Genomic DNA, 22,092 nt, shown 5'->3' on the forward strand with positions numbered 1-22,092 from the left:
AACATAGACTCTCGAATGATTATGTTTGGTAACCAACGTTTGTATTAATTAAGTGTTTAAATACTATTGAAAAATAAAAAATACTAAGAATTGTTTATTTCAGAATTTGTTATCAATAAAATGTTTGCATTATTAAGAAGTACAAAAATAATAACTCGATATTTAATTCAATTTTAATATTTTAAAAGTATTTCCGAGAACATTGTATTAATGTTTCATAATATTTATCGTTAATTGTATATTTTAAAAAGTTGGGACATTAAGCGTAATGCGTTTAATTATTAATAACGAATTTCGCTATTCGGCGAATTTGTGCGTTAATTTGCTTTTGAATTATGTTATTTTCGCCTTTCCGCGTTACCCTAATTTAATGGTCCTTAACCTTAAGGAAATTACCCATTAGGGTTTATTTCGCCGGGCAATAATAAGTTTTACAACTAGCCGAGCTTACGTAACTTTTTTACAATCCATTACCTACCGCCCTTAATACACAGCGAACAATTCGTAATTGAATTAGACGATAATTTTACTAACGGTCGTAATACAGGACGGACAAAACAAAACTATTACGGTGACACAGAACGCAATGTCCTACTTTGGACTTTAGCAAAAGTATAAGCGTCTTCGTTGTGGTGAAATCGAATTAGTAGCAAGGGTCGCTCTTTTTTTTTGAACTTTTACCATTCGCTACTTGTTTGCGTCTTGATATTATTATATGTACAGGAATGTCATCTTTTAGACAAGAAAGCTTCTTTGAGATGTCTCCGTGCTGAATTTTTAACGTGCTCTATTCCGAACATCGCCTTATGTAAGACTGTCTCTGTTATAGTATACATTAATGCATTAGTATGTCCATTCCGTATAAAGTAGTCGTGAAAATGCCCTCCAAAGGATAGAGAAAGCACGCTAGCATGTGTCTCTCGGGTGTTGCTATCTTCCTATAATATCTACTTGATTTCCATAACGTATCTGCCCGTTGTTTTCCATATTTTTCTCGGCCTTTTCCTCTCGGAACGGTGGCCTATGCTAAATTGGGTTAAGCCCACCCTTCGCGATGTTTACGTACAAATACCGGGATAATCTCACAGGGTCTATCCTTTTGAAAATGGTAATTTTTCGGATGGTCCTGGTATGTACAAGATCGTACACACACGATCCGAACTGTAATTGAGCATATGGTACTGCTCCGGGAATTAAATCATTTCAAAGTGAGTTGTATTAATATGTATGAAGTGGCTTTCAGCGCAAGATCAGAGTCAATATTAGTCAAGTCAGAACTATGTGGAGTAGTTTAATTTATAAGGAACTAGTACACAATACAGTATCATAACTAACTACATTATACATATACAACGAGATTTTTATGTATTTGATTTTGTACATCTACAACTCGAAAAAAACTAATAAAATTCGTATGTACCCATTTTCGGATATCATTATATGTTTTGTTGTCATTTTTCATCACGATGCAATGTTTAACTAAATAAAAAGCAATATATATCTTTAAAAATCTAAATAATATATTTTTTCGTTTTTAAAATTTTTACTTTTAAGAAAATCTATTAAATAATTTTAAGTTGCATTGTCCCTATTTTATGATATATTATAAATTCATTTAAAGGTAAATTTTTATTATTTTTTAAAGTAAAAAATATATTTTGATGATACAAAATGTCAATTGCTAATAGAATTTACTTTTTATTTTAGTAATCTTTTAGGTGCTAACATTTATCAAAATAATCTATAGATTTTATTTTTATTTAGAATAACAAATTTGACCATATTGACTTAACAGATTTTCCCAATGCGTCATGATAACCATCATACAAACAATAATTATACACTTTCAAAAAATATGTGGCACAAATAAAGTAGATGAGCGAAATCTCAAATAATATTTTTTCAGCTCCTCATAGCTATAGCCAGCAACTTTCTTGTGTTTGGCAAGCTAGTTGAGAAATTAGATGACTCCTGCAAGAGAAGCGTTTTCAAGCACTGACATCTTGGCCACGGCGGGTAAGAATAAGGAACGCGATCGCGACTCTTTAGGGCACTTTTTCGACGGATTTTCGACAACGCCCCTTAGCAAATCGAAAAAAGCAAATCACTTTACATATAATAGAGACATATTTAAGGACGCTATGAGTTAGTGTATGCTACATAATGGTAATCGATAATAAAGTATTAAAGTGACACGCGCTCCGCATAACGAATCCGAGCATCTTCTACGCCTGCATAGAAAATCTATAATCTAGCTTAAACATCATACCCTTACTGATAACGGTAAATTTAGTAACTTGTAAAAAGCTATCAAGACCGTTCGAAAAATCTAAATTGCTTAATTTCTAAAAAAAGTAGTTCATGATAAACTTTGTAGAATGCCTTTTGAAAGTCGGTATAGACTATCGAATAAAGGGATTATATCACCACTTTTGAATGTAATACGTGTTTAATGCCCGTGAAACGACGCGGATGAAACCCGTATTGTTGGTCTACTAAAGCTTGCTGATAGTGATTATAAATATATCTGTAAAAAAATATATCAAACAACTCAGCAAGCGTCAAAGAAATGGCGAAATATATAAAATATAATATAACAAAATATTTGGCGAGATATAATATTGCCGTGGCTATAATAATGGGGCACAATAAACATATTTTAGTAACAATTGATTTACGAATAAAAATTATATGTAAATAAATTTAGACAACATATAAAATAATTAAAATTTTAATTATAAGCTCAAATTAAAATCCATAATAATACTAATTGCGCACTACTTTAAGTATAATTTTAACGTCTTTCTTCTCCTTATTCATAGCCGCTTTGCTAGTACAAAGTTGACTCTATCACGGTAAACTTTACGACATGCTATATTCTGCATTTTCCGTCGCCTCAGCCCATTCAAACTTCACGCCGTTCGTTTGTAAACAGGTATCTTTTGCATTTTCGGGGGGCAGTTGTAGCTTGAAGCGAGTGTGCTAAGGGCCGTTATCTGCCCTTCGGGTTTATGGAGCTTTTGCCGTGGAGCTTCCGTTATTGCCTACTACGGATTGTCGGCTGTGAGGAGAAGAACGCTCAGGCTTGAGCTACGCAAAATTTATTGCTGTCATAATAAACGTCACCGTCGAAATTGCTACATGTCGCGTTCGCGCACGTTAATTTACAAGAACAAACGCCGCTCGACTTTTCCGGGGATTTTTATAAAGCGATGTAATATTTTTTTTCTCGCTCTTTTTCTCTGTCTCTATCCAACAATGTAAAACTCGTTGTGGAAAAATATTCACAGCAAACTAATTCGTTAAAAACAATATTATATTTTTAATGTCGACAAATATATTTTTGTAAAATAATTATAGATATAGTATGTTATTATGACCAAAAAATAAGATATAGTTATAGCATACATATTAAACCAATAATACTAAATCGACAATAATAAGTTTGTCTAGAATGAAATGTTCGAGCCTTTGTGTAAACAGACCATCATGATGCATTAAGGAAACGTAAGAAGTCATAATGGGTGAATTTATAATTCATAAGAAAATAAATTAGCATCTAATAAATTAAATGTATTTTGACTTCTTTCAATAAGCTATTTTTATTTATTTTATTGATAACTGCTAGCCGATTTTTAAAATTAATTTAGTTTAATGAAAAAAATATGTACTAAAATTTTTTTTGTGATTTATTATTAACTGTTCCACTCGTAAACTAATATATAAATTGCATAAAACCTAAAATATAACTTAATAAGAAAAAAAATATTATTTTGGTAAAGAATTTTGCTACTTAAATTGTATTTGTGCTAATAAGCATATTATCCTTGTAATATCCCCATAAAGACACACATCTTACATAAACTTTTTTTTATATACTTATACAACAATTTGAGTCTACATATTAGGGCAATAATACGAAAAACCTATTTGTAGATGTTCTACATTAATCAGATAATATTGTACAATATTGCTTTCCTAATAAAATCGCAAATGCACTTAAAGATTTATCATTTTTTAAAGAGCAAATACGCAGCTTCCAATATAACGGATATTAAAAAGATAAGATTAATAAATAAAATGCGTTAATAATGTATTCCCAGAATGATTACAAATATGCACATTCATAAAATCACTTAGATTTTTGTTAATGTCTAGTTCTCAAAAAAGATTTCAAGAAAATAGCCGTTTATAGGGCTTAAAACTAATCTCCTTAGTATTCATAGCGAATATATAGCATAGGGCTTAAAACTTATCTCCTTAGTTTTTTCAAATAAAATCTTTACCATCATCCCAGAAAACTCATTCCATTTTTGGGTTCTGATTACGCAAAGTTTAAATTCTATTGAGGAGATATTTTAATTATTTTCTCATAGACGGATCGGCTCAATGTTTAATTAAAGTTTACAACCACCACTCATCCGCGTCTTTGAAATAACTGCATTTAAGCAGTTTTTTATTTCTTATTTTTACTTATAAATTTTCTTGAGAAGTCTCAAAGAAATTGATGAATTAAAAAATATATATAATTTATATTATGGGATCATAATAATACAGTGTATTATTGTAAATATTTTTATATTATTAATAAACAAACTTCAATAAGATGATAAATAAATAATTGAACCGATTTACTTCGATTGATTACAGAGTGTCAAGTTACAAAAGAATTTCGTGCTCCCGTATTTATACCCGAATTGTAGAGAAATTTGTCAGCTGTTGTTATTTATTTTTACACTTTTCATATTTCGAACAAGATAAAGAAAAAAAACCTCTTTTTATTAATGAAATGTAAACGAGATTTAATTTCGACGATAGGCAAATTTTATAGCATTACTCTGCAAAAAGCATTTATAATTTTTTTTCAATCTGCCGATTCCTATGAGGAGCGGTTTTTTCATGTAGGATTATTAATGTTGTTTTTAATTTAACAAATCAAAGATGAGGTTGATTAAAGTAGTAAAGCAAATCGTTGAAAACAATGCATTTTAAATACTTCCAACCTCTATTAAATTTTTTAATGAACTTTAATGGACTTTTTCATTTTTAAAACTATCGTTCTCAGCTTTAATTTAAAACCATTATTACACTACATGTTTTATATATTTAGCAATAATATAATTGTTAACTTTACACTGCAGTTTAAGCTGCTGAATCACCCGTTTTGAACTAATACAATGATTTATTCGTTTATTAATTCATCTTTAATATGAAAGCGCAATTTTAAGCCAATAATATCACAAACTGATATTAATATAAACAAGAAGATTATCAAATTTAAATTTTAAATTAAAAATAAAACCGTAATTATAATATTTTTCTGGAAACCTAATATATTGTATTACATGCGAGTTGTAAAAGCCATGATCACGGGCTTTATATATAAATAAAGCTTCTAAAAATATATTGTACCGTGTGTTTACATCATTATTTTTATACACGTTTATTGTATTAAAATCCTTGTAAGATATTAATAATGAAATAAAATATTAATTTAATTAAATTTTGCAAAAAACAAATTCGTGGATTTATTTAAGATTCGGCCGATTTTATTAGGCGTAATACCAGATTATATAATCATGTGAAATTGTATTACTTATAAAAATATAAAATTCTTGTATACGCCGTCTCTAAATTGAAAGCATTACGATTTGTTCTGTAAGGAGGGGAAAGAGAGACGCGCCGTGAAAAATTTACGCCCCAATTTTGAAGAATTCCAAGAACGCCCTCGTTAAATATCCGAATGACGTTGTTCCAAATATATTCCAATTTGAAATTCGCACCCTGGAAAACCCACCCTGCCCTTCCTTCAAATGTCAACGGTAAATATTAGCAGCGTCTGAAAATGTCGACGCAGAAAACAACGCTGGGAAAATGACGCTTGATATATAAGTCTTACATCCATAGCTTTTATTGAATTTAATATTATAAATTGTAATATAAGACATAAATATGTATACTCTGTTTAGGAGCTGAGTTGGTTTTAAGCTGGGATCAAATAATATATCCATATAAGAATAATTAAAAAATATTATAGATTATTTTTAAAATGTTACAAATTAGGAATTTAAATGAATAATAACTTACCCGGAGTTTTTGCCGATCTTTATTTAATGGCCAGGTGCCAGGCCAAATTATCTTCTTTAGTAAATTCCCTATAAATAATAAACCAATTAGGGTATTTTATTCTTATGATTTTTCGCGTAAATATATTGAAACATACCTTTTGAAAATTCATCTATTAGAGCATGTGAAGAATTTTGTACAGATAAAAAAATGCATTTTATAATCGAAGAATATTTATTCTCTTCTGAACTATCGAGTAAAACGTATCGCAAAAATTGGATTCCCTCAGTGATCTTTTGTGATTATGATTTTAATTAAAAAAGATATTTTCAATCACTCCAAAATGAACGAAAGAGATAAAATCTTTTTAGAATAATTTTAAGACGCGTTGACCAACGCTCCCAGTGATTATTAATATAGTGATTTGAGCGAAAGTGATTATATTTTAAGTGTACGTGAACATAGATCGCGTGTAATGAATTTACTTGCATTCAGTGATGGTGAATGTGATTGTGATATTATCCCAGAAGACTGAAGTGAATTTGGTCCAACAAGCGATAATCAAGATTAAGAATATATTTCAGGGGATCAAGAAAAAAGATTTCAGCATGATATATACTCTTCATAACAGCCAGATGATAGACACGGGAAAAAATCCAGAACGATCAGTCTTACAATATATATATATATATATAAGCCTCAATGCACAATATAATGTACTATAATAAATATACGAGGTGTTGATCGCCGATCGTAACCTAGTTCATTATATTTTGAAAAACAATGGAATAAACAAAAGAAGTTGTTTTTTATTTTTAATAATGCGCATTGTTTTATTCGTTCAGTGTCTATCTAAATTTTAATCGTAACAGCAAAATTAAATTAAAAGATTTTCTTTCGAGTACGGCTAAAGGATGGATGCAGAATTCAGTGAAATTTATCGATTCTGAAGACATTCTACCAGTTTATACTACATTTTGCCGTACCGATGCTGTCGATCTACCAGAAATGCTTGTGGATAAGCATAAAAACGATCAGTGTATAAAAATATGTGAGAAGAAAGTGTTTGTTCTGCATATGGAATAAGGAAACATCATACATGGGCAGAAGTTGTGAAATTTCTCGTCATATTGACGAATGTTTTATACGTATCAAAAAATATTTAAATAGATAAAAAAGTGTAAATATTAAAAATAAATATAATTAGTGATACAATGTGGTTTATAAGTGTAATGGTGAAAATAAATGTTTGTGTGTGTGTGTGACAGTTGTAAGCAGTAAAAGGAGACGCCGAAAAATTTGGTGAGTGCAAATTAAATTTTATTACAAACGGATAATTTTTATAAATCGTTTATACAAAAATTTACAATAGCATTTAAGCATATATATTATATTATTAAATTATAAATAACTACGTTGTAACCAAAGCAACCATTTTCAATTTAAACAAAATATTGGGAATGAAAAATACATATTTATTCGTTCATGATTTTATTCCTCAGAGATTATTTTAATTTCAATAATATTATTTTTTCGATTATTTTACATTAAAATAATTAAATTATTCCGAATTCTAGCTGTTTTTTCCTGGTTTCTTAATCTATGAACCATTGTGGTTTTCCAAATGGTAAGGAAATTTCAAAATATCAAACATCCAGTAAAAATGTTCGTAAGTTAACGGATGATATTTTTTGTAAGTTCTTATAGAACTGTGTTATCTAATTTATCTACATATACCGTAGCAATTTTCCTTTTTATATTTTTAATAACATACAAAAGTGTTGGTTGAAAAACTTTGTTAATTGATTTACTATCAACCGGGATGTTTCAATTTCTTTTGATTGGATTGGTTTTATGTTTACCTAGCCAGACAGTTTGACCTTGAAATTTATTTCTGTTCAAGAAATGTCCCATAAAATATTATTTTTTAGATGAAATAAGTAATATGGTTCATACATTTCATAAAAAAATTCACGTGCTCCAAAAAGTCGGTTTCTCATTGCATTGCAACGCAATGGGATAATACAACGGTTTTTACAAAAATTTGAAGTAAAATATAATTTATTTTGTATTTTATATGATGTAGAAATAGTATACTACAATCGCTCATTATCATATAGATGCAAACGGTACACCACTATTTTTTTAATAAAAATTCCCAAGTTCACGACCATTAAACCACTTCTTTTAAGACTTTTACACGAGCTGTTAATATAAAAACATATCTAAAAAATAAAGCACGTTAACAAAAAGTTTGTTCATTTGTCTACATAGATTAATCTGCTTTTCTGCATGTATTTGTTTAGCTGACTTAACTGGCAAGGCTAGTCAATAGTGCTCAAGTACTTAATTTCAGTTGGTTGTATTATATATTATGGATTCCTTAATAATTTTTCCATTAAACAACTCATTTTCAACGATAGCTATGCAGTTAACATAATATACCAATTAATTAATGTTGTAAGAATTAATAATTAATGTTAGGAGTAATTATTGTTGATAGAAGACAATTTCTAGAATATGAAATTGTTATTTCTGTTTAATATAAATGCCCTTCTAGAGTAAACAAGGGCATATCTCGGATTTTCTTATTTTAATTTTACTGTTATTAAAACATATGATTTTAGAATAGTAAGTTAAATATTATTAAAGGTATTATTAAAAAAATAAAAACCCTATTCGTTAAAGCATGTAATGCGTATTTTTACTTATTGTTTTGTCTTGGTTTAATTTTTTCTTCTGCCTTGATGCAACATTTTTTTAAATCACACAGCTGTATTTAGCAGTTGTTTTTTTATTTTTAGTTGCTATAAGAAATATAGCATTTTTCTTATATATAAGTTCTGACATACAGTAAATATTATTATTGGATATATCTTAAGATTTAATTTAATTATTTAAATAAAAATGTTGATTTTTATTTTTTTTACGACTTGCTTGCACCTTTTTTCATAATTGACTAAAATATACCACTAAATTAGCGAGCAATCGCTTCGTAAAGTGTATATGTGTTTATTATTATATTCACATGCATACCCACTAAATTTAAAATGCCCTTCGACTTTTCTACAGCTTTTTATAATTTATTTGTATTTAACAAATATAATATAATGAATGTCGTGCCACACAACCTATAGTAGTGAAGTTAGCGATGCCTTTTCTACTACATACATATAATCGAATTTTCGATTTAAGCAGTACAGTTCAAAGTGATTTATGTGGTATGCAGAAACTAAAAAAACCTTGCATTAGATATATAAAATTGAACATATATTATAGATTGCCTATATGTTTAATTTTAACTCAATAGAAAGCAACAATAGTTGTCAGAAATCAGATTATTTTTATATGAAGATAAACTTCTGAAATTCCATGCACTATTTGAAGTTTTATTTTATTTCTATTTATATTTAAAACATAATTTTTGATAACCCTCTACTATACGTTATTAATAATAAATTAATACAAAACAACTAAAGGAATAATTTTTTTGGAAAGAATAAAGATTATATAAATATTTTTTAATGTAGGGAATTGAACATATTTTTTCACCTAACTATTAATAAATTGGAAATATACAGAGTGAATGTGAAAATTAAGGTTTATGATATATTGTGTTTATTTATGTTACAGTATTTTTTTTATTAGGTAATTTTGTTTAATATATGTATAGCATTTTAAACCACAATATTTTATTTAAAAGTTTATTTTAATTTTTCATTAAATAAAAATAATATCTCAAGTTTTGTAAATATTTCTTAAATTGAATTGCAATTGGTTTAAGACGGTAAGACCTAGTTGTGATGGATGTGTCGTTAACGTATATAGATAAGTCAGTATTTTTAAAAATTGAAATGTCATAATATAGAATAAAGAGGAATTTTCTCCTCCTTTATAATTGTCAACTAATTTTACATAAAGATAGAACACTTTATTACGGAAAATTTTTATATATGTTGCAACGTTTCTTTCAGTTATAATGCAGTAGTAAAATTTTCTTAAAACTCACTTGCGGATTTTTTATATAACTACTTGCTGTTTACTTGTGTATTATAATGACAAGAGAAAAAAAATTTTAAGTTATTAATATTTAAAATATCAGTTAATTAGTATGATATACACATTTAAATATTACTACAATTTTAGAAAATTCAATCAAGAACAAATTTTTACTATTTAAAAAATCACATATATTACATACCTTAGAAACCAGTTGAAACTCATTGCGTCATACCATTGAAATAAAATCGAAATTCAATAAAATCTTTACAATAATCGAATATTAGCAAGCGGGTCTCGTCCGAGCAAGCGAGTCTCTTAGGTCCCCACTCGTTATATCTAGCATAAAGGCTTGTCCTTGATCATAAAACCGGCAGATAAAGAAACGGTTATCTTTATTCGTTGCTCTCTCACATGCTTTTCACTGGGACTTCATGGCGAAATGTCCGTGTTAACACCATGATCCTGTTTTTGGTGCTATTGTCCGAGAGTCGCGTCGAGGGTCTTTACGGGCTCCCTTTATGAGAGCTGATGTCCATTGTATTGTGTTTGGTGAATACTTTGATTTTTTCCCATGTCATATATACTTTTGTTACGTGTACACGTACAAGAGCTACCGCGTAAAACATATCTAGAATTATTATGGCGCATAGCGGCGTCGAGACAATGAAATATGGCCAAAAAAATAAGGTATACCTTAAAAGAAAATATTCACATTACACTTTATGTAAATCGAACAATATTTCGATATATATATTATAACATATATAAGGTAGTCTGAAAAAACAGTTTGAAATGCTTAAATCTCTTGAACCGATTATGTTATTGAAAAATAACAAAATAAGTTCAATCTCTTTGTATTATTGTAAAATTTTAAAGTACAGAATTATTATAATAAGTATAAGACCCGCAAAACTGTTTTTGTGGTACAAAAAAAATACTTAAAAACACGTTTTTCTTGTAAACTGTTTGTAATACAAAAACATAATACGATTACATATAAACTCAGTTCTTTCTTTTGCCTTTGATGTATCATATAATATCAAAAATATCGCCTACGTCATTCCCCATTAAAATTTTCTCGTCGGCTCGCATCGTTCGGATCTGAAGATCTTCATTTTTATATCGTATTTTTATAATATTTTAATACGTAAACATCAATAAAAATAGCTTTAACTAACTGTTTTATATCATATAAAGACTGTATAATTTTTTTATATCACAAATATAAGATAATACGATTTTCATATGACTTTGTCCTCAACAGTCTTGTTTTTTTTATATGTGAACCATTTTCACTATAAAAATTGTCTAATCAATCATAGTTGCTATTATTATCAAAGGTAAATATTTGGTCTTATATTTTAATATTAAATTTCTTGATTTACGTGATTTTTTTATTTTAATTTTTTCATTAATAACTCTTGACTACACATAATTAAATTTTAATAACATTAAATTAGATTATTATAATTTATTGGATTTTGCTAGCGAATTAATATAAACCTGCATCTAAATAAAATATATAAAAAAAAATATTTTGCTTCAAAACAAGCTATGTATCAGATCGATCGGACCCCCATACGAGCCTTTTTGAGACTTGCAATAAAGTTAACGCTCTTAATTTTTTTGTTTTAATGACTTAGAATTGAATTTTGGTTATCGTATAGAATTATTAAGCACCCTCTTAATATTTTGTATGAAAAAAAGATATATTTTTTTTTCAAAATAGCGGCAAATTTAAAGTATCATAACTTCGTGAGATAAAATCCTGCTAAAAAATATTTCCCACAAAAAATGTTTAGAAGCTGAATTTAAATAAATTTTAGGAACATTAGACTAGATTAATAAAAACTAAAAATTAACGTTAAAATAAATATTTTTTTTTTCATTTCTAAAATAGTTGTATGTCCACTAATATAGTGCTATGGTTCTTAGATTACATTTAAATAGAAAAATTTTATTTTTAAGTTTATAAAACTGTTTAAGATTCATCCTATAGCATCTACATAAATTGATTTATAATCGATGTTTTACGGCTTTTACCCCTGACATTATTTTAATTATCTTTATTTTATAAAATACATTAAATGGCAATATTATATATTTACATACGCTTAATAAATTTCGATATTTTTTCAGTATTTTAAATATTTTGATATAATTATTATTATATTTTACAAAATTAACAAAATTTTAGCGTCTAGCAGAAGCATTAAAAATTTAAAAGACCACCTTTTAAAACGAGATATACAAATAATTTATTAAGAATTTTACATTAAATTATTATTAATATTAAAAAATACATATTAATATGCCGTTATTGTTATAAATATTTTAAAAAATATTAAAAATACCTGTGTTATTTTCGACATAATTGGATTATACGTTAACTTTATTGTAAAAATAAAATGTATAAACAAGTTAATAAGCCATAGTATACCTTCTACGTATATATTATGCACGTTTGCGTATGTGGTACTAAGAATATACCGTTCAAGACTTTCATCCCACATAGACTTATATATCCCAAATCGACCATGTAAAACTCGTTAGGCTAAGCTCTATATTTTCCTCGAAAGTCCTCCTATTTTTTTCACCCAAGTAAAATTTCTACTCCACACGTGCCACCATAACCGTAATATAATCAAATAGAAATACATTATTCGGTCACTACATAAATTTGCATATATTGTGAATTTAAAATATGTATATTAAAGTGTGACTTGTCCGCTAGATTATATTGTAATATAGCATCGCCAAACTTCCATCTTGTTCAACTAGTTTGCATAATGCTCAGGGTTGTTGCTTTTAATAATCTTGCAGGCGGTGGTGATGCTATTTATTTTTTTTATAATTAAACCAGCAGAACCAGAAGGGTCTGATGATTATGAAGTAAAATATTTCCATGATAGTTAAAACGGAACAACCCAACAGTAGACCGGCTGCTCCGCCACAATATGCTGAAAATAAAATTTTGCTTAATAAAAGTATTAGTGAAAATCTTAATCCCTAAATAGAATTGTTTGAATAATATGCTACTTGTCACAATCACAATTAAATATAAACATATGTTAAGATTACATAAATATAAAAAATAACACAGGGATTCCATGAAACTGCAATAATTTGTAAACCAATTAAACAATTTTAATTTACTCACAAAAATCTAAACAAACTAAATTATTCCATCAAACAGAAAAATAATTACTATTTCTACTACATATTAAATGTTAGTACATATTTTGAAAATTTACGTTTATTTAAATGACATTATGAAATGTTGCGAAATGTAATCACTGATTTTAATCAGATAGAAGTGGCGCTTATAATGAATAAAGCGTTTGAATGTTGTCTAGTATCACTGATAAACTTATTAAATATATGAGAAATGCTGTGTTAATATAGCCCTTTTAAAAACAAAGAATAAAGTCAAAAGTGTGTAAAGCTGTTTTGAAACATTCACTGAAAGCTTCGGATATCGGAAACTTTCTGATGCAAAAAAAAAGAGAAAACGCGAAACTTCCATTATGTTAAAATCAAAAAAACTTTTTCTTTGTCTCACCAAATAGTTTCAGGTCCATCGTTATTATGTTAATGATCAATAATTATTTTTTTCTTCTCGTAATTTAATGTTTTAAAATTATTTTCTATATTTAATATTTTAACTAAATATTCTCACTATTTATTTTTCTTGAAACATTAAATTTAAAATAATAATTTATGTTACTAATACTCCATCCAGGGGTTTAAACGTGTTAATCATAATAAATTTTAATTAACTAACCCAAAACGTCCGTTATCCCGAAAAGCACTTCCCTCTTGAGCCTATATTTGGGAAAATCTTTTATGCCGAATTTCATCTCGGTCCATCTGTCCCAGCCGATAACGAATTCGCCATAAACTGTAAAAAAATCACTATCGCACGCCGGTAGACAGTGACAGTCCTCGTTTCTAGATGCCTCTAGCAGTATGTTCTTGTACAAGTATATACACTTCAGCTCTGACACTTGGCAAATGCGCTCGCCGGCTGCAAGTATAAAAAATAATACGCATAAGAAAGGAAATAACAATCGAATAAATTAAAAAAAGCTCCTCGTAAGATGATAATAAATGTCCTGACACGACGAGGAAATGTGCAAAGTTTTCTTCTGTCTCAATTATTTTTATACACTTGAACTTTTATAGGTCCGGGCGTTTTACTCGCTTTTTTATAGTATCCTATAAACAAAGATTAGACCGGGATCTATTGTCGGACCGCGTGGTAAAAATGACGACATCAATATTTTTTCTAATAGATTTTTTCCCAAAAAATATCAAATAAACCCATCCATGGTATTTATTTTTACGAACGTAATAAAATAGTTATTTAGTTCGTATATCACACATATAATGCGTTTAACGTGTCAATTACAGTTGCACTTTAGTTTTATTGGATTTTTTATCCTTTTTTATTTTACATTTAAAAAAATATACCTAAATCAAATATAAAATATATATATATTCATAATTATTTTCATATCAAAATACTCTCAATTCTAAAAAAATATTAATAAAATATACATTTATTCTAGGGAGCAATTTGATCCGCTTTATTATTTATTTTATTAATTTTATAATTTTTAATCATTACAAAAGTATGATAAAATAAGCTCATTTATAGATTTAATATATATTTTTCACTCAGTTAATTTACCTTTAAGTACTTGTATATCCAAATATTTAACATTTTAATAAATATTAATATTTCAAACTATACAATTCCTACAAAGCAAGTGGTATTCGCATACTTCTCCTAATGAATAGCTTTTCAGTGTCCAAAATATGTAGAACACGCGTATAAACGCTAAATCTCAATCAGTGACTAGGACAAAGGCATTTTAAGACCGCAATGCAATTTCGTGTCGTGGCGCAGTGAAACGCACCTCTTGCATCACCCACCATACACAAATACTATATGGATACCTTTGTACTACGGCTTCGGACACGTAGCGATATATTTCAATTACCAAATATCTCTCTCTCATTTGCTATAACCAATGTCGTGAATTACAAGTACGTAGACTGAGATAAAAATAAAGAATGCAATATCAAATCCAATTATTTTGTCTAGCACAGATGCATTTATAAGTTCATATGCTATTTTCAATATTGTTCTTAAATATTTTTTAGAAGGCACAACATAATAATAGTGTATAATATTGGCTTTTATTGTAACAAATTCTTTCGAAACAGTAGATAATTTCTTTTACACAGAATAGTTAACTACTTTGCAGGACTTGTATGAGATAGATGTCCATCCCAACTAATTATTTTTTGTTATTTATTTGACGACATCAGACCTTTGATATAATCTATTCAACTTAATAAAATATCATCCATGCTTGATGATTAAAAATCTTTCTCGGGATGTTTTGCTCAACAGCCTGTAGTCTTCATGAGTCAGTTGTATTCTACATCTACTACAACTGGTTTTAATATGTTATTCTAGCAGCATCTTATTTCGTCCTTATATATATTTGTATGTGATTCCCATTGTTTCTGTAGCTATATTTAAATATTTTTAAATGTCAACAACTCAGAACTTTTCAATATAATTATATGGAGTTCGTCCTTAATATTGGCATCTTGTCAAATGGACCCAAAATAATATAGGTGCGTGTATCGCAATACCAAGACAATCCCAGTTTACAGTGATGATGATCAATGTTTTTTATTCATAAAGACTGTCGTGACTTACGTAGGTTGCGGTAAAAATGTGGAATGCATCCGCATAGTTCAATTATTTTTCTCGCCCTGCATTCAACTATGCACATGCCGTACGTGTACACCGGGCTGCGGGCTAATATCCTCTCATCCAAGTACCTGCAAACCGATACACTTCATTAACGCCAGTTTTGGCACAATATAAATCAGGGCGGCTAAACTTTCGGGCCCGACTAGGGACTCTGCATCGAGCCCGCTAAATCACGCCGACGAAATATCCAGCGGGATTCGGGAGGTGTTCGATCTGCAACGTGCAGGGTTGTTTAAATGGTTGAAAATAAAATATGCATGTATCGTGTGTTATATTGATAGGATATTGGGGAATTCAGTATACAACCAACGCGATGGGAATATAAATTACAAATATTTGTAGTATTAATTATTCGTATATTATAATATTTTGAAATATTTTTTTTTGTATATCGTGCAACATATACATCAACAAAGTAAGACATACATTTTAAATTGATCAGAGGTATAATTAAAATTATAATTTTGACTCCTGGCATGTATTAATTAGTAATCCATGACTTAAAACCAACACAGTACAATACAATTTTGTTTCCACAACATATAAAACTACACGCTGATTTAATATTCTTGAACAGTTCAAACCTTTAAATATTATTAACCCTATCAAGTTACGTGTCTTCTCAGATATTTTCCAAATAGTTCAAAGATACAGATAGAACTTTGCATGAAGTTTGTCTAAACAAACATATTTTGTGGGATGATTATATATATTAATTTAAGCTATTAATAATTTTAGTCTTCCGCCTTTAAATAAGTAAGCATCAGATAAAATACTACATATACAAAATATGCATTATTATCTTTCATTTTATATTCTTATTACATTACATTTTTGTAAGCCTTTTTTCATATACACTAAGCCTACGTCTTGTTATATAGTAGCAATACATAATATGATTATGCAATATAAAAAATATATGAAAAATATATATACCTGCAGTTTCTCTGATACGCTTCTAAATTGCGAATACCGTCCGTAGATATCAAACTCAATACTTTGAAGTCGACGGAGCTCATCGTTCTAGATGCTGCTCCATAATTCCTATCCAACATTTTAGATATTTCCGAGGGACTATGGAAGTATGCCTTCGGATAAAGCAGAAAAAAAATATATTTCGTAATATTTACATGATCAATACATTTCGAACACAAATGTTCTGAAAATACAATGTTGAACAACAACAATTACGTTTTCCAATTTTTCATATCAGTTGACATAATGACAAATCAAGTACGGTACCAAAATATATTTAGTTCAAGGTCAGAAAGGATGAATTTAATACTACCTTTCGGTGCCTTTATTTCACCCTCGGGTTCAATTCCCCGGTGAATGTTTTCCTTTTTTGCCGGCGCTTTTCTATTATGTTTCTTACAACGGTTTCTTATTTTTTTATAATATTATATTATGTATATAGCGGATATAATATAATATTTTTATCTATCCAGTATAGATTATATTATGTATACAATGTTAAATTTTGTATCGAATATAGCCGATTGCAAGTATGTCGGCAAATACACTCATATATGTGCTAAATTGATTTTACTTTCCGAGTTCCGCGACAGGGTTGTGCTATACTATATACTAGTTGTCTAATCGTTCGTTCTAATTAAACTTATAAATCGCTTTACACAATCCTTTAAACTAAAGTTTGCAGTTAGTTAGTTAAGCGTAATTAAGGTTATGTAAAATCTTATTCTCATTAATTTAAAATTAAATATATAAACTATGGCTGTAAACGACTTCATGTTTAAAGAAAAAAGTCTGTCTTTACTATTTATAACTCCTCATTGATCGTAAATTGTAATTATAGTTTTATTATTTTTTTAATATTTAAATATTCAATACACTTGTGATATACTATATTGACTTGTTTTCAATATATATATACAATGTATACATATATAATATATATTCAAATCAAGGAAAAAATAAAGTAACGAAAAATAGACAGATGTATTTAGGTGTATCAAATCTGTATTAAAAATGATAAATCATTATAATAATAATAAAAAGCTTTGAAACTTATCAGCAATCTAAAATAATATATAAAGTGTAGCATAAACATATTTTTTTTAAATAATACGGATGAATGCCCTTCTTCTTAAGAAATGCATATGTTAATAATTTTTACTATAAATAAACTCTTATGTTTATATATATTTTGCGAAAATCACTAGTATATAGATAAAACCTATAGACAAATGCTCATTAAATTTTATATACATATTCCCTTTATCGGTCGTTAAAAAACTCAGTTTATGAGTTCGTAGTAGGAAAAATAAAACGGGCAAAATATAAACATGTATAAGTGGGCGCTGATTTTAAATGTCGTTATTTTTATTTGACGATTTATTAAATGACAAAATTTATGACACCTCAAATAATCAGTATAAATGTAAATAATCTACTATATAATAAAATATAATTATTAATAATGAATAATAATAATAATAAATTTCTAAAAAAAAAGATGTCATATTTACATTAACTAAATTTGATGGCATTTTTACACGAAAGAATTTACTTTTTCTAATTTGAAAATTTATAATTTTAATCCAAAGCCTACAACTTAAAATTTAAAATAGTAAAAATATGCTGTTCCTTATATTAAGGTTTGTAATAACCAAAAAAATAGTATACTGATGTTATTTTTTGAGTCAATGCAGTGCTAAAAGGTAATATTTTCATTACTTATTGGCATTATTCATGGATCGGTAAAAGTTTGTTTTTAATTCTCAAGTTTTTATTAAGCTATATATAACAATAAATGGCATTACCCTTTTTTGTCATGAGCGTCACTAATTTTTCCTATTTTTCATACACAGAAACACGTTGAAGATACAATTTAAAAGCACACAATTAATAGCTAAATTCTTAATCTTCGCTCTTGGTATATTATGAATCAACACGACCCTTTAAAAATTACACTTTGTGTCACGCAAACCATCGAAAAAATTGCAATTTTACAAAATGATTATTAAAAATTTATATTATCGTTAAAATTAAACATTTGTCTATCGATTAATCCTTGCGAATATTAAATATTTCACACGATTTATTGCTTAATCTGTTTTTGCATAACTTTAAAAACTCCCGCAAATATAATAAGTACATATATATATATATATATATATATATATATATATATATATATATATATATATATATATATATATATATATATATATATATATACATATATATATATATATATATATATATATATATATATATATATATATATATATATATATATATATATATATATATATATATATATATTATATAAATATAACTCACATCATACGGATTATAAAACTCCGACATCTTAATGAATTGCTCTCCATCCAACTGGTTTATAATTAATGTATTCTCCCTCACAAAATCCCATCTATTCTTCGCCCAATATCTGAAAACAATTCGACGATATAAAATGTATGTAAATTTATACATGAATACAAAATAACGAGTACATTTTTTCCTATATATATATATATATATATATATATATGTAGTATATATTCCATTTCTAATTGTTTCGGGCCATTGTGCACTTGTACGTGCGTCCAATGGAAATACGCCCATTGTTAGGGTGGGTCTGCTCAATTGCGAGTGAGAAAGAGCGAGAGAGCTTTTCTCCGCAAAAGTTACGTATCCTAAACTTGTAAAACCTTCAAATCCATACTCACTCGGGAGAATTGTAGATGGCAACTTCAGAATTGATCGCATAACAAAGGCCCATTTCGCCGAGTGTTTTTTGCAACGGTGTCCTCATGGACAACGAGCTTATCAATTGAGGCACGAAGGATAGTGAGATTCTGTCCACAACTTCGACATATGTCTCTGGTGAGACGGCTGGATGGTCATTGAAGTCCTCGTCGGATATTTTCTCTATGGATAGTCGCAGTAATTGCTTCAGAAATGGTCTTATCTCTGAGTCGTTACCGAAGTTCAATTCGCTAATTAATTGAATAATGAAAATTGTTAACTTGATAATATAACATTAAATTATATTTTAAATATATTATATTAATAAAATATATTGTTAGAAAGTATTAGTTTTACTTGAATTTTATTATAGAAAATTCCTTTTTACGTTAACATATGCTTTTTATAGCATGCATACATAAAAACTGCACGGTTTTATACAAAATGTGATTTTTAATGTACGGAATATGTTATTAGCCTCAACGGAATATTTTTTCACGTTTTTTTTGCCCAGTTGTATTTGTCTATTGGCGTTGAATGGCTAAAAATATATTTTTAACTTTCAAATCCTCTGTTACTAAAATGCATGGCTAACAATTGCATCGGATCATTTAAATTAGATATGCTAATTTACTGCAGATGCTTCAATAACAAATAAAAAGGTATAAAAAAATTGGCGTTAAAAAGCGATATAACTATTTTCTCATAACATGACATTGCCTGATTCTAAATAATAAATATTTATTTTATTTTTTTGTTTATTACAAAATAATATTTATTTTCTTATATTTATTTTATAATTTTAAGGCAAACGATTATAATTTATATATAAATCCGACTGTTTATTATTTACGACGGATATTTTTTTTACATTATAGTTAATAACATAAATATTTTAACAGACCTGATATAATTCTCCATTGCCGAAGTGTTTACATCTCTGATGCAAATTGTCGCAGCTGGAAATGTGATGTTCCAAGAAAATGAGTCACGTTCCAAAGATATTACCGTCGGGGAAGTCTTAAAATGTACAAGTTAATTAGTCATATAAAACGTTATCTAGAACATTGCAATTAAACATGTATTATTGTGTACACACAATGTATTACGTGCTCATACGCTAAATAAATTTTCAATTGCCTCATTGCGTACTTACAATATACCTATTGAATATATTGAGCGTCAACAGCACAAGGGCGAAGATCGAATAGCACACAGCCATCATCCAAAATATTCTGTGTTGAAAAAAACGAATTAATTCTTAGTCCTATTGAGGGTTGAAAACCCCTTATCGATCTCCGGATGAGCCGTTTCGGGTGTTTTTCGGAGAATTTTCATAATATATGTGTTTTTAAATTGGATTGCTATTTTAAGGTGAAAACCTAAACGTTTTGGGACCCACTCACGTTTCCAAGTAATGCCGATTGGGTGCCACAAAGTGGTTAATTCCGTGTAGAGATCCGGCCTGGAAAATCTCACGTAGGTAACAGAGACTGAGTTGCCAGTATTTTTGCCCACGTGACATCTTCGTACGTGGTCGGAGACGATTTTCGATACTGGTAGAGATTTTTGGTTTTGTTACACGGCCCCTGAACAACCTGGTCAACCGCATTTTACTGCAATGGGTACATACACACAGTATAAGCATATAATACAATATTTGATTAATGTATAAGTATATACATATATCATTGTTTATTATGTACTAAAAGGAAATCTGTTACAATCGTGATAAATAAAACCAAGAAAAAAAAGATGTAGTCTTAAGATTTTGCGCATTTAATAATTAACAAAAATGTTGATTAATGAGAGTTTTACATAAAATTTCGCTATTAACGCTTTTTTGGTGGTTCACAAAATACTGCTGACGATGTCGCGCAATAATTCCATTCTGTTTTCAAAGAATCTTTTTCGCTTCTGTTTAATTGCTTTATTCTTCGTGTACTTGGTCTTCAGTAGCGATCATTGAGAAAACTGAGTGCTTAGATCTCAAACATGAATCAAGAAGTTGGGGCGTCTTTCTGGACTTGATTTGAAAATATCATTTTGAAGGGTTGCAAAGTCAGTCTCGTTTCTCTTTTTATATGTATTTTTGATCTGATTATCAAGACGTTATCATTTCCTGATCTTTTGAAATGCACAGAAGTCATCCATATTCATAATAAGGGTGACAAAATATGCATAAATAACTATAGACCAGTCACAGTATTATCAACACGTGCTAAGTTGTTCGAAATAATTTTTCATAAATTCGTATTCAATCACTTTTGGCAAGTTATGTTTTCCTGCTTGTTTCACTGTTATTTACCTTTTATCCTTCACCAAAACTATGACAAAATCTCTTAATTTGGGAATTCAAGAATACGTTGTATATACGAATTTCAAGAAGGCCTTCGAAAAGGTTTGTCATGGATAATTAATAAAAAAATTGTCAGTTATTTTATAATAGTACATAGATTGTATCATATGGCGACTGATTAGCAAAATAGTATTTTTTTTCTTTTGGTAGTTAATTT

At 28.3% G+C, this 22,092-nt stretch overlaps 1 protein-coding gene across 1 annotated transcript; it reads right to left on the reverse strand.

Annotated features, from left to right (window-relative positions):
* Positions 1–1,960: 1,960 nt before the first annotated feature.
* On the reverse strand, positions 1,961–21,101 carry LOC148236867 (pickpocket protein 11-like). Its single transcript, XM_088182853.1, has 11 exons — positions 20,983–21,101; positions 20,733–20,811; positions 20,481–20,596; positions 19,558–19,827; positions 19,169–19,277; positions 16,799–16,950; positions 15,806–15,930; positions 13,853–14,095; positions 6,088–6,155; positions 5,698–5,807; positions 1,961–2,081 (listed from the first exon to the last, which is right to left on the reverse strand). Exons 1-11 carry the CDS (start codon positions 21,099–21,101, stop codon positions 1,961–1,963), a joined length of 1,512 nt encoding a protein of 503 aa, XP_088038979.1.
* Between the last annotated feature and the right edge of the window lie 991 nt (positions 21,102–22,092).

This window comes from Plectrocnemia conspersa, unplaced genomic scaffold (assembly GCF_051122295.1).
Source record: "Plectrocnemia conspersa isolate PC_06_02 unplaced genomic scaffold, ASM5112229v1 ptg000003l, whole genome shotgun sequence".
Taxonomy (NCBI): Eukaryota; Metazoa; Arthropoda; class Insecta; order Trichoptera; family Polycentropodidae; genus Plectrocnemia; species Plectrocnemia conspersa.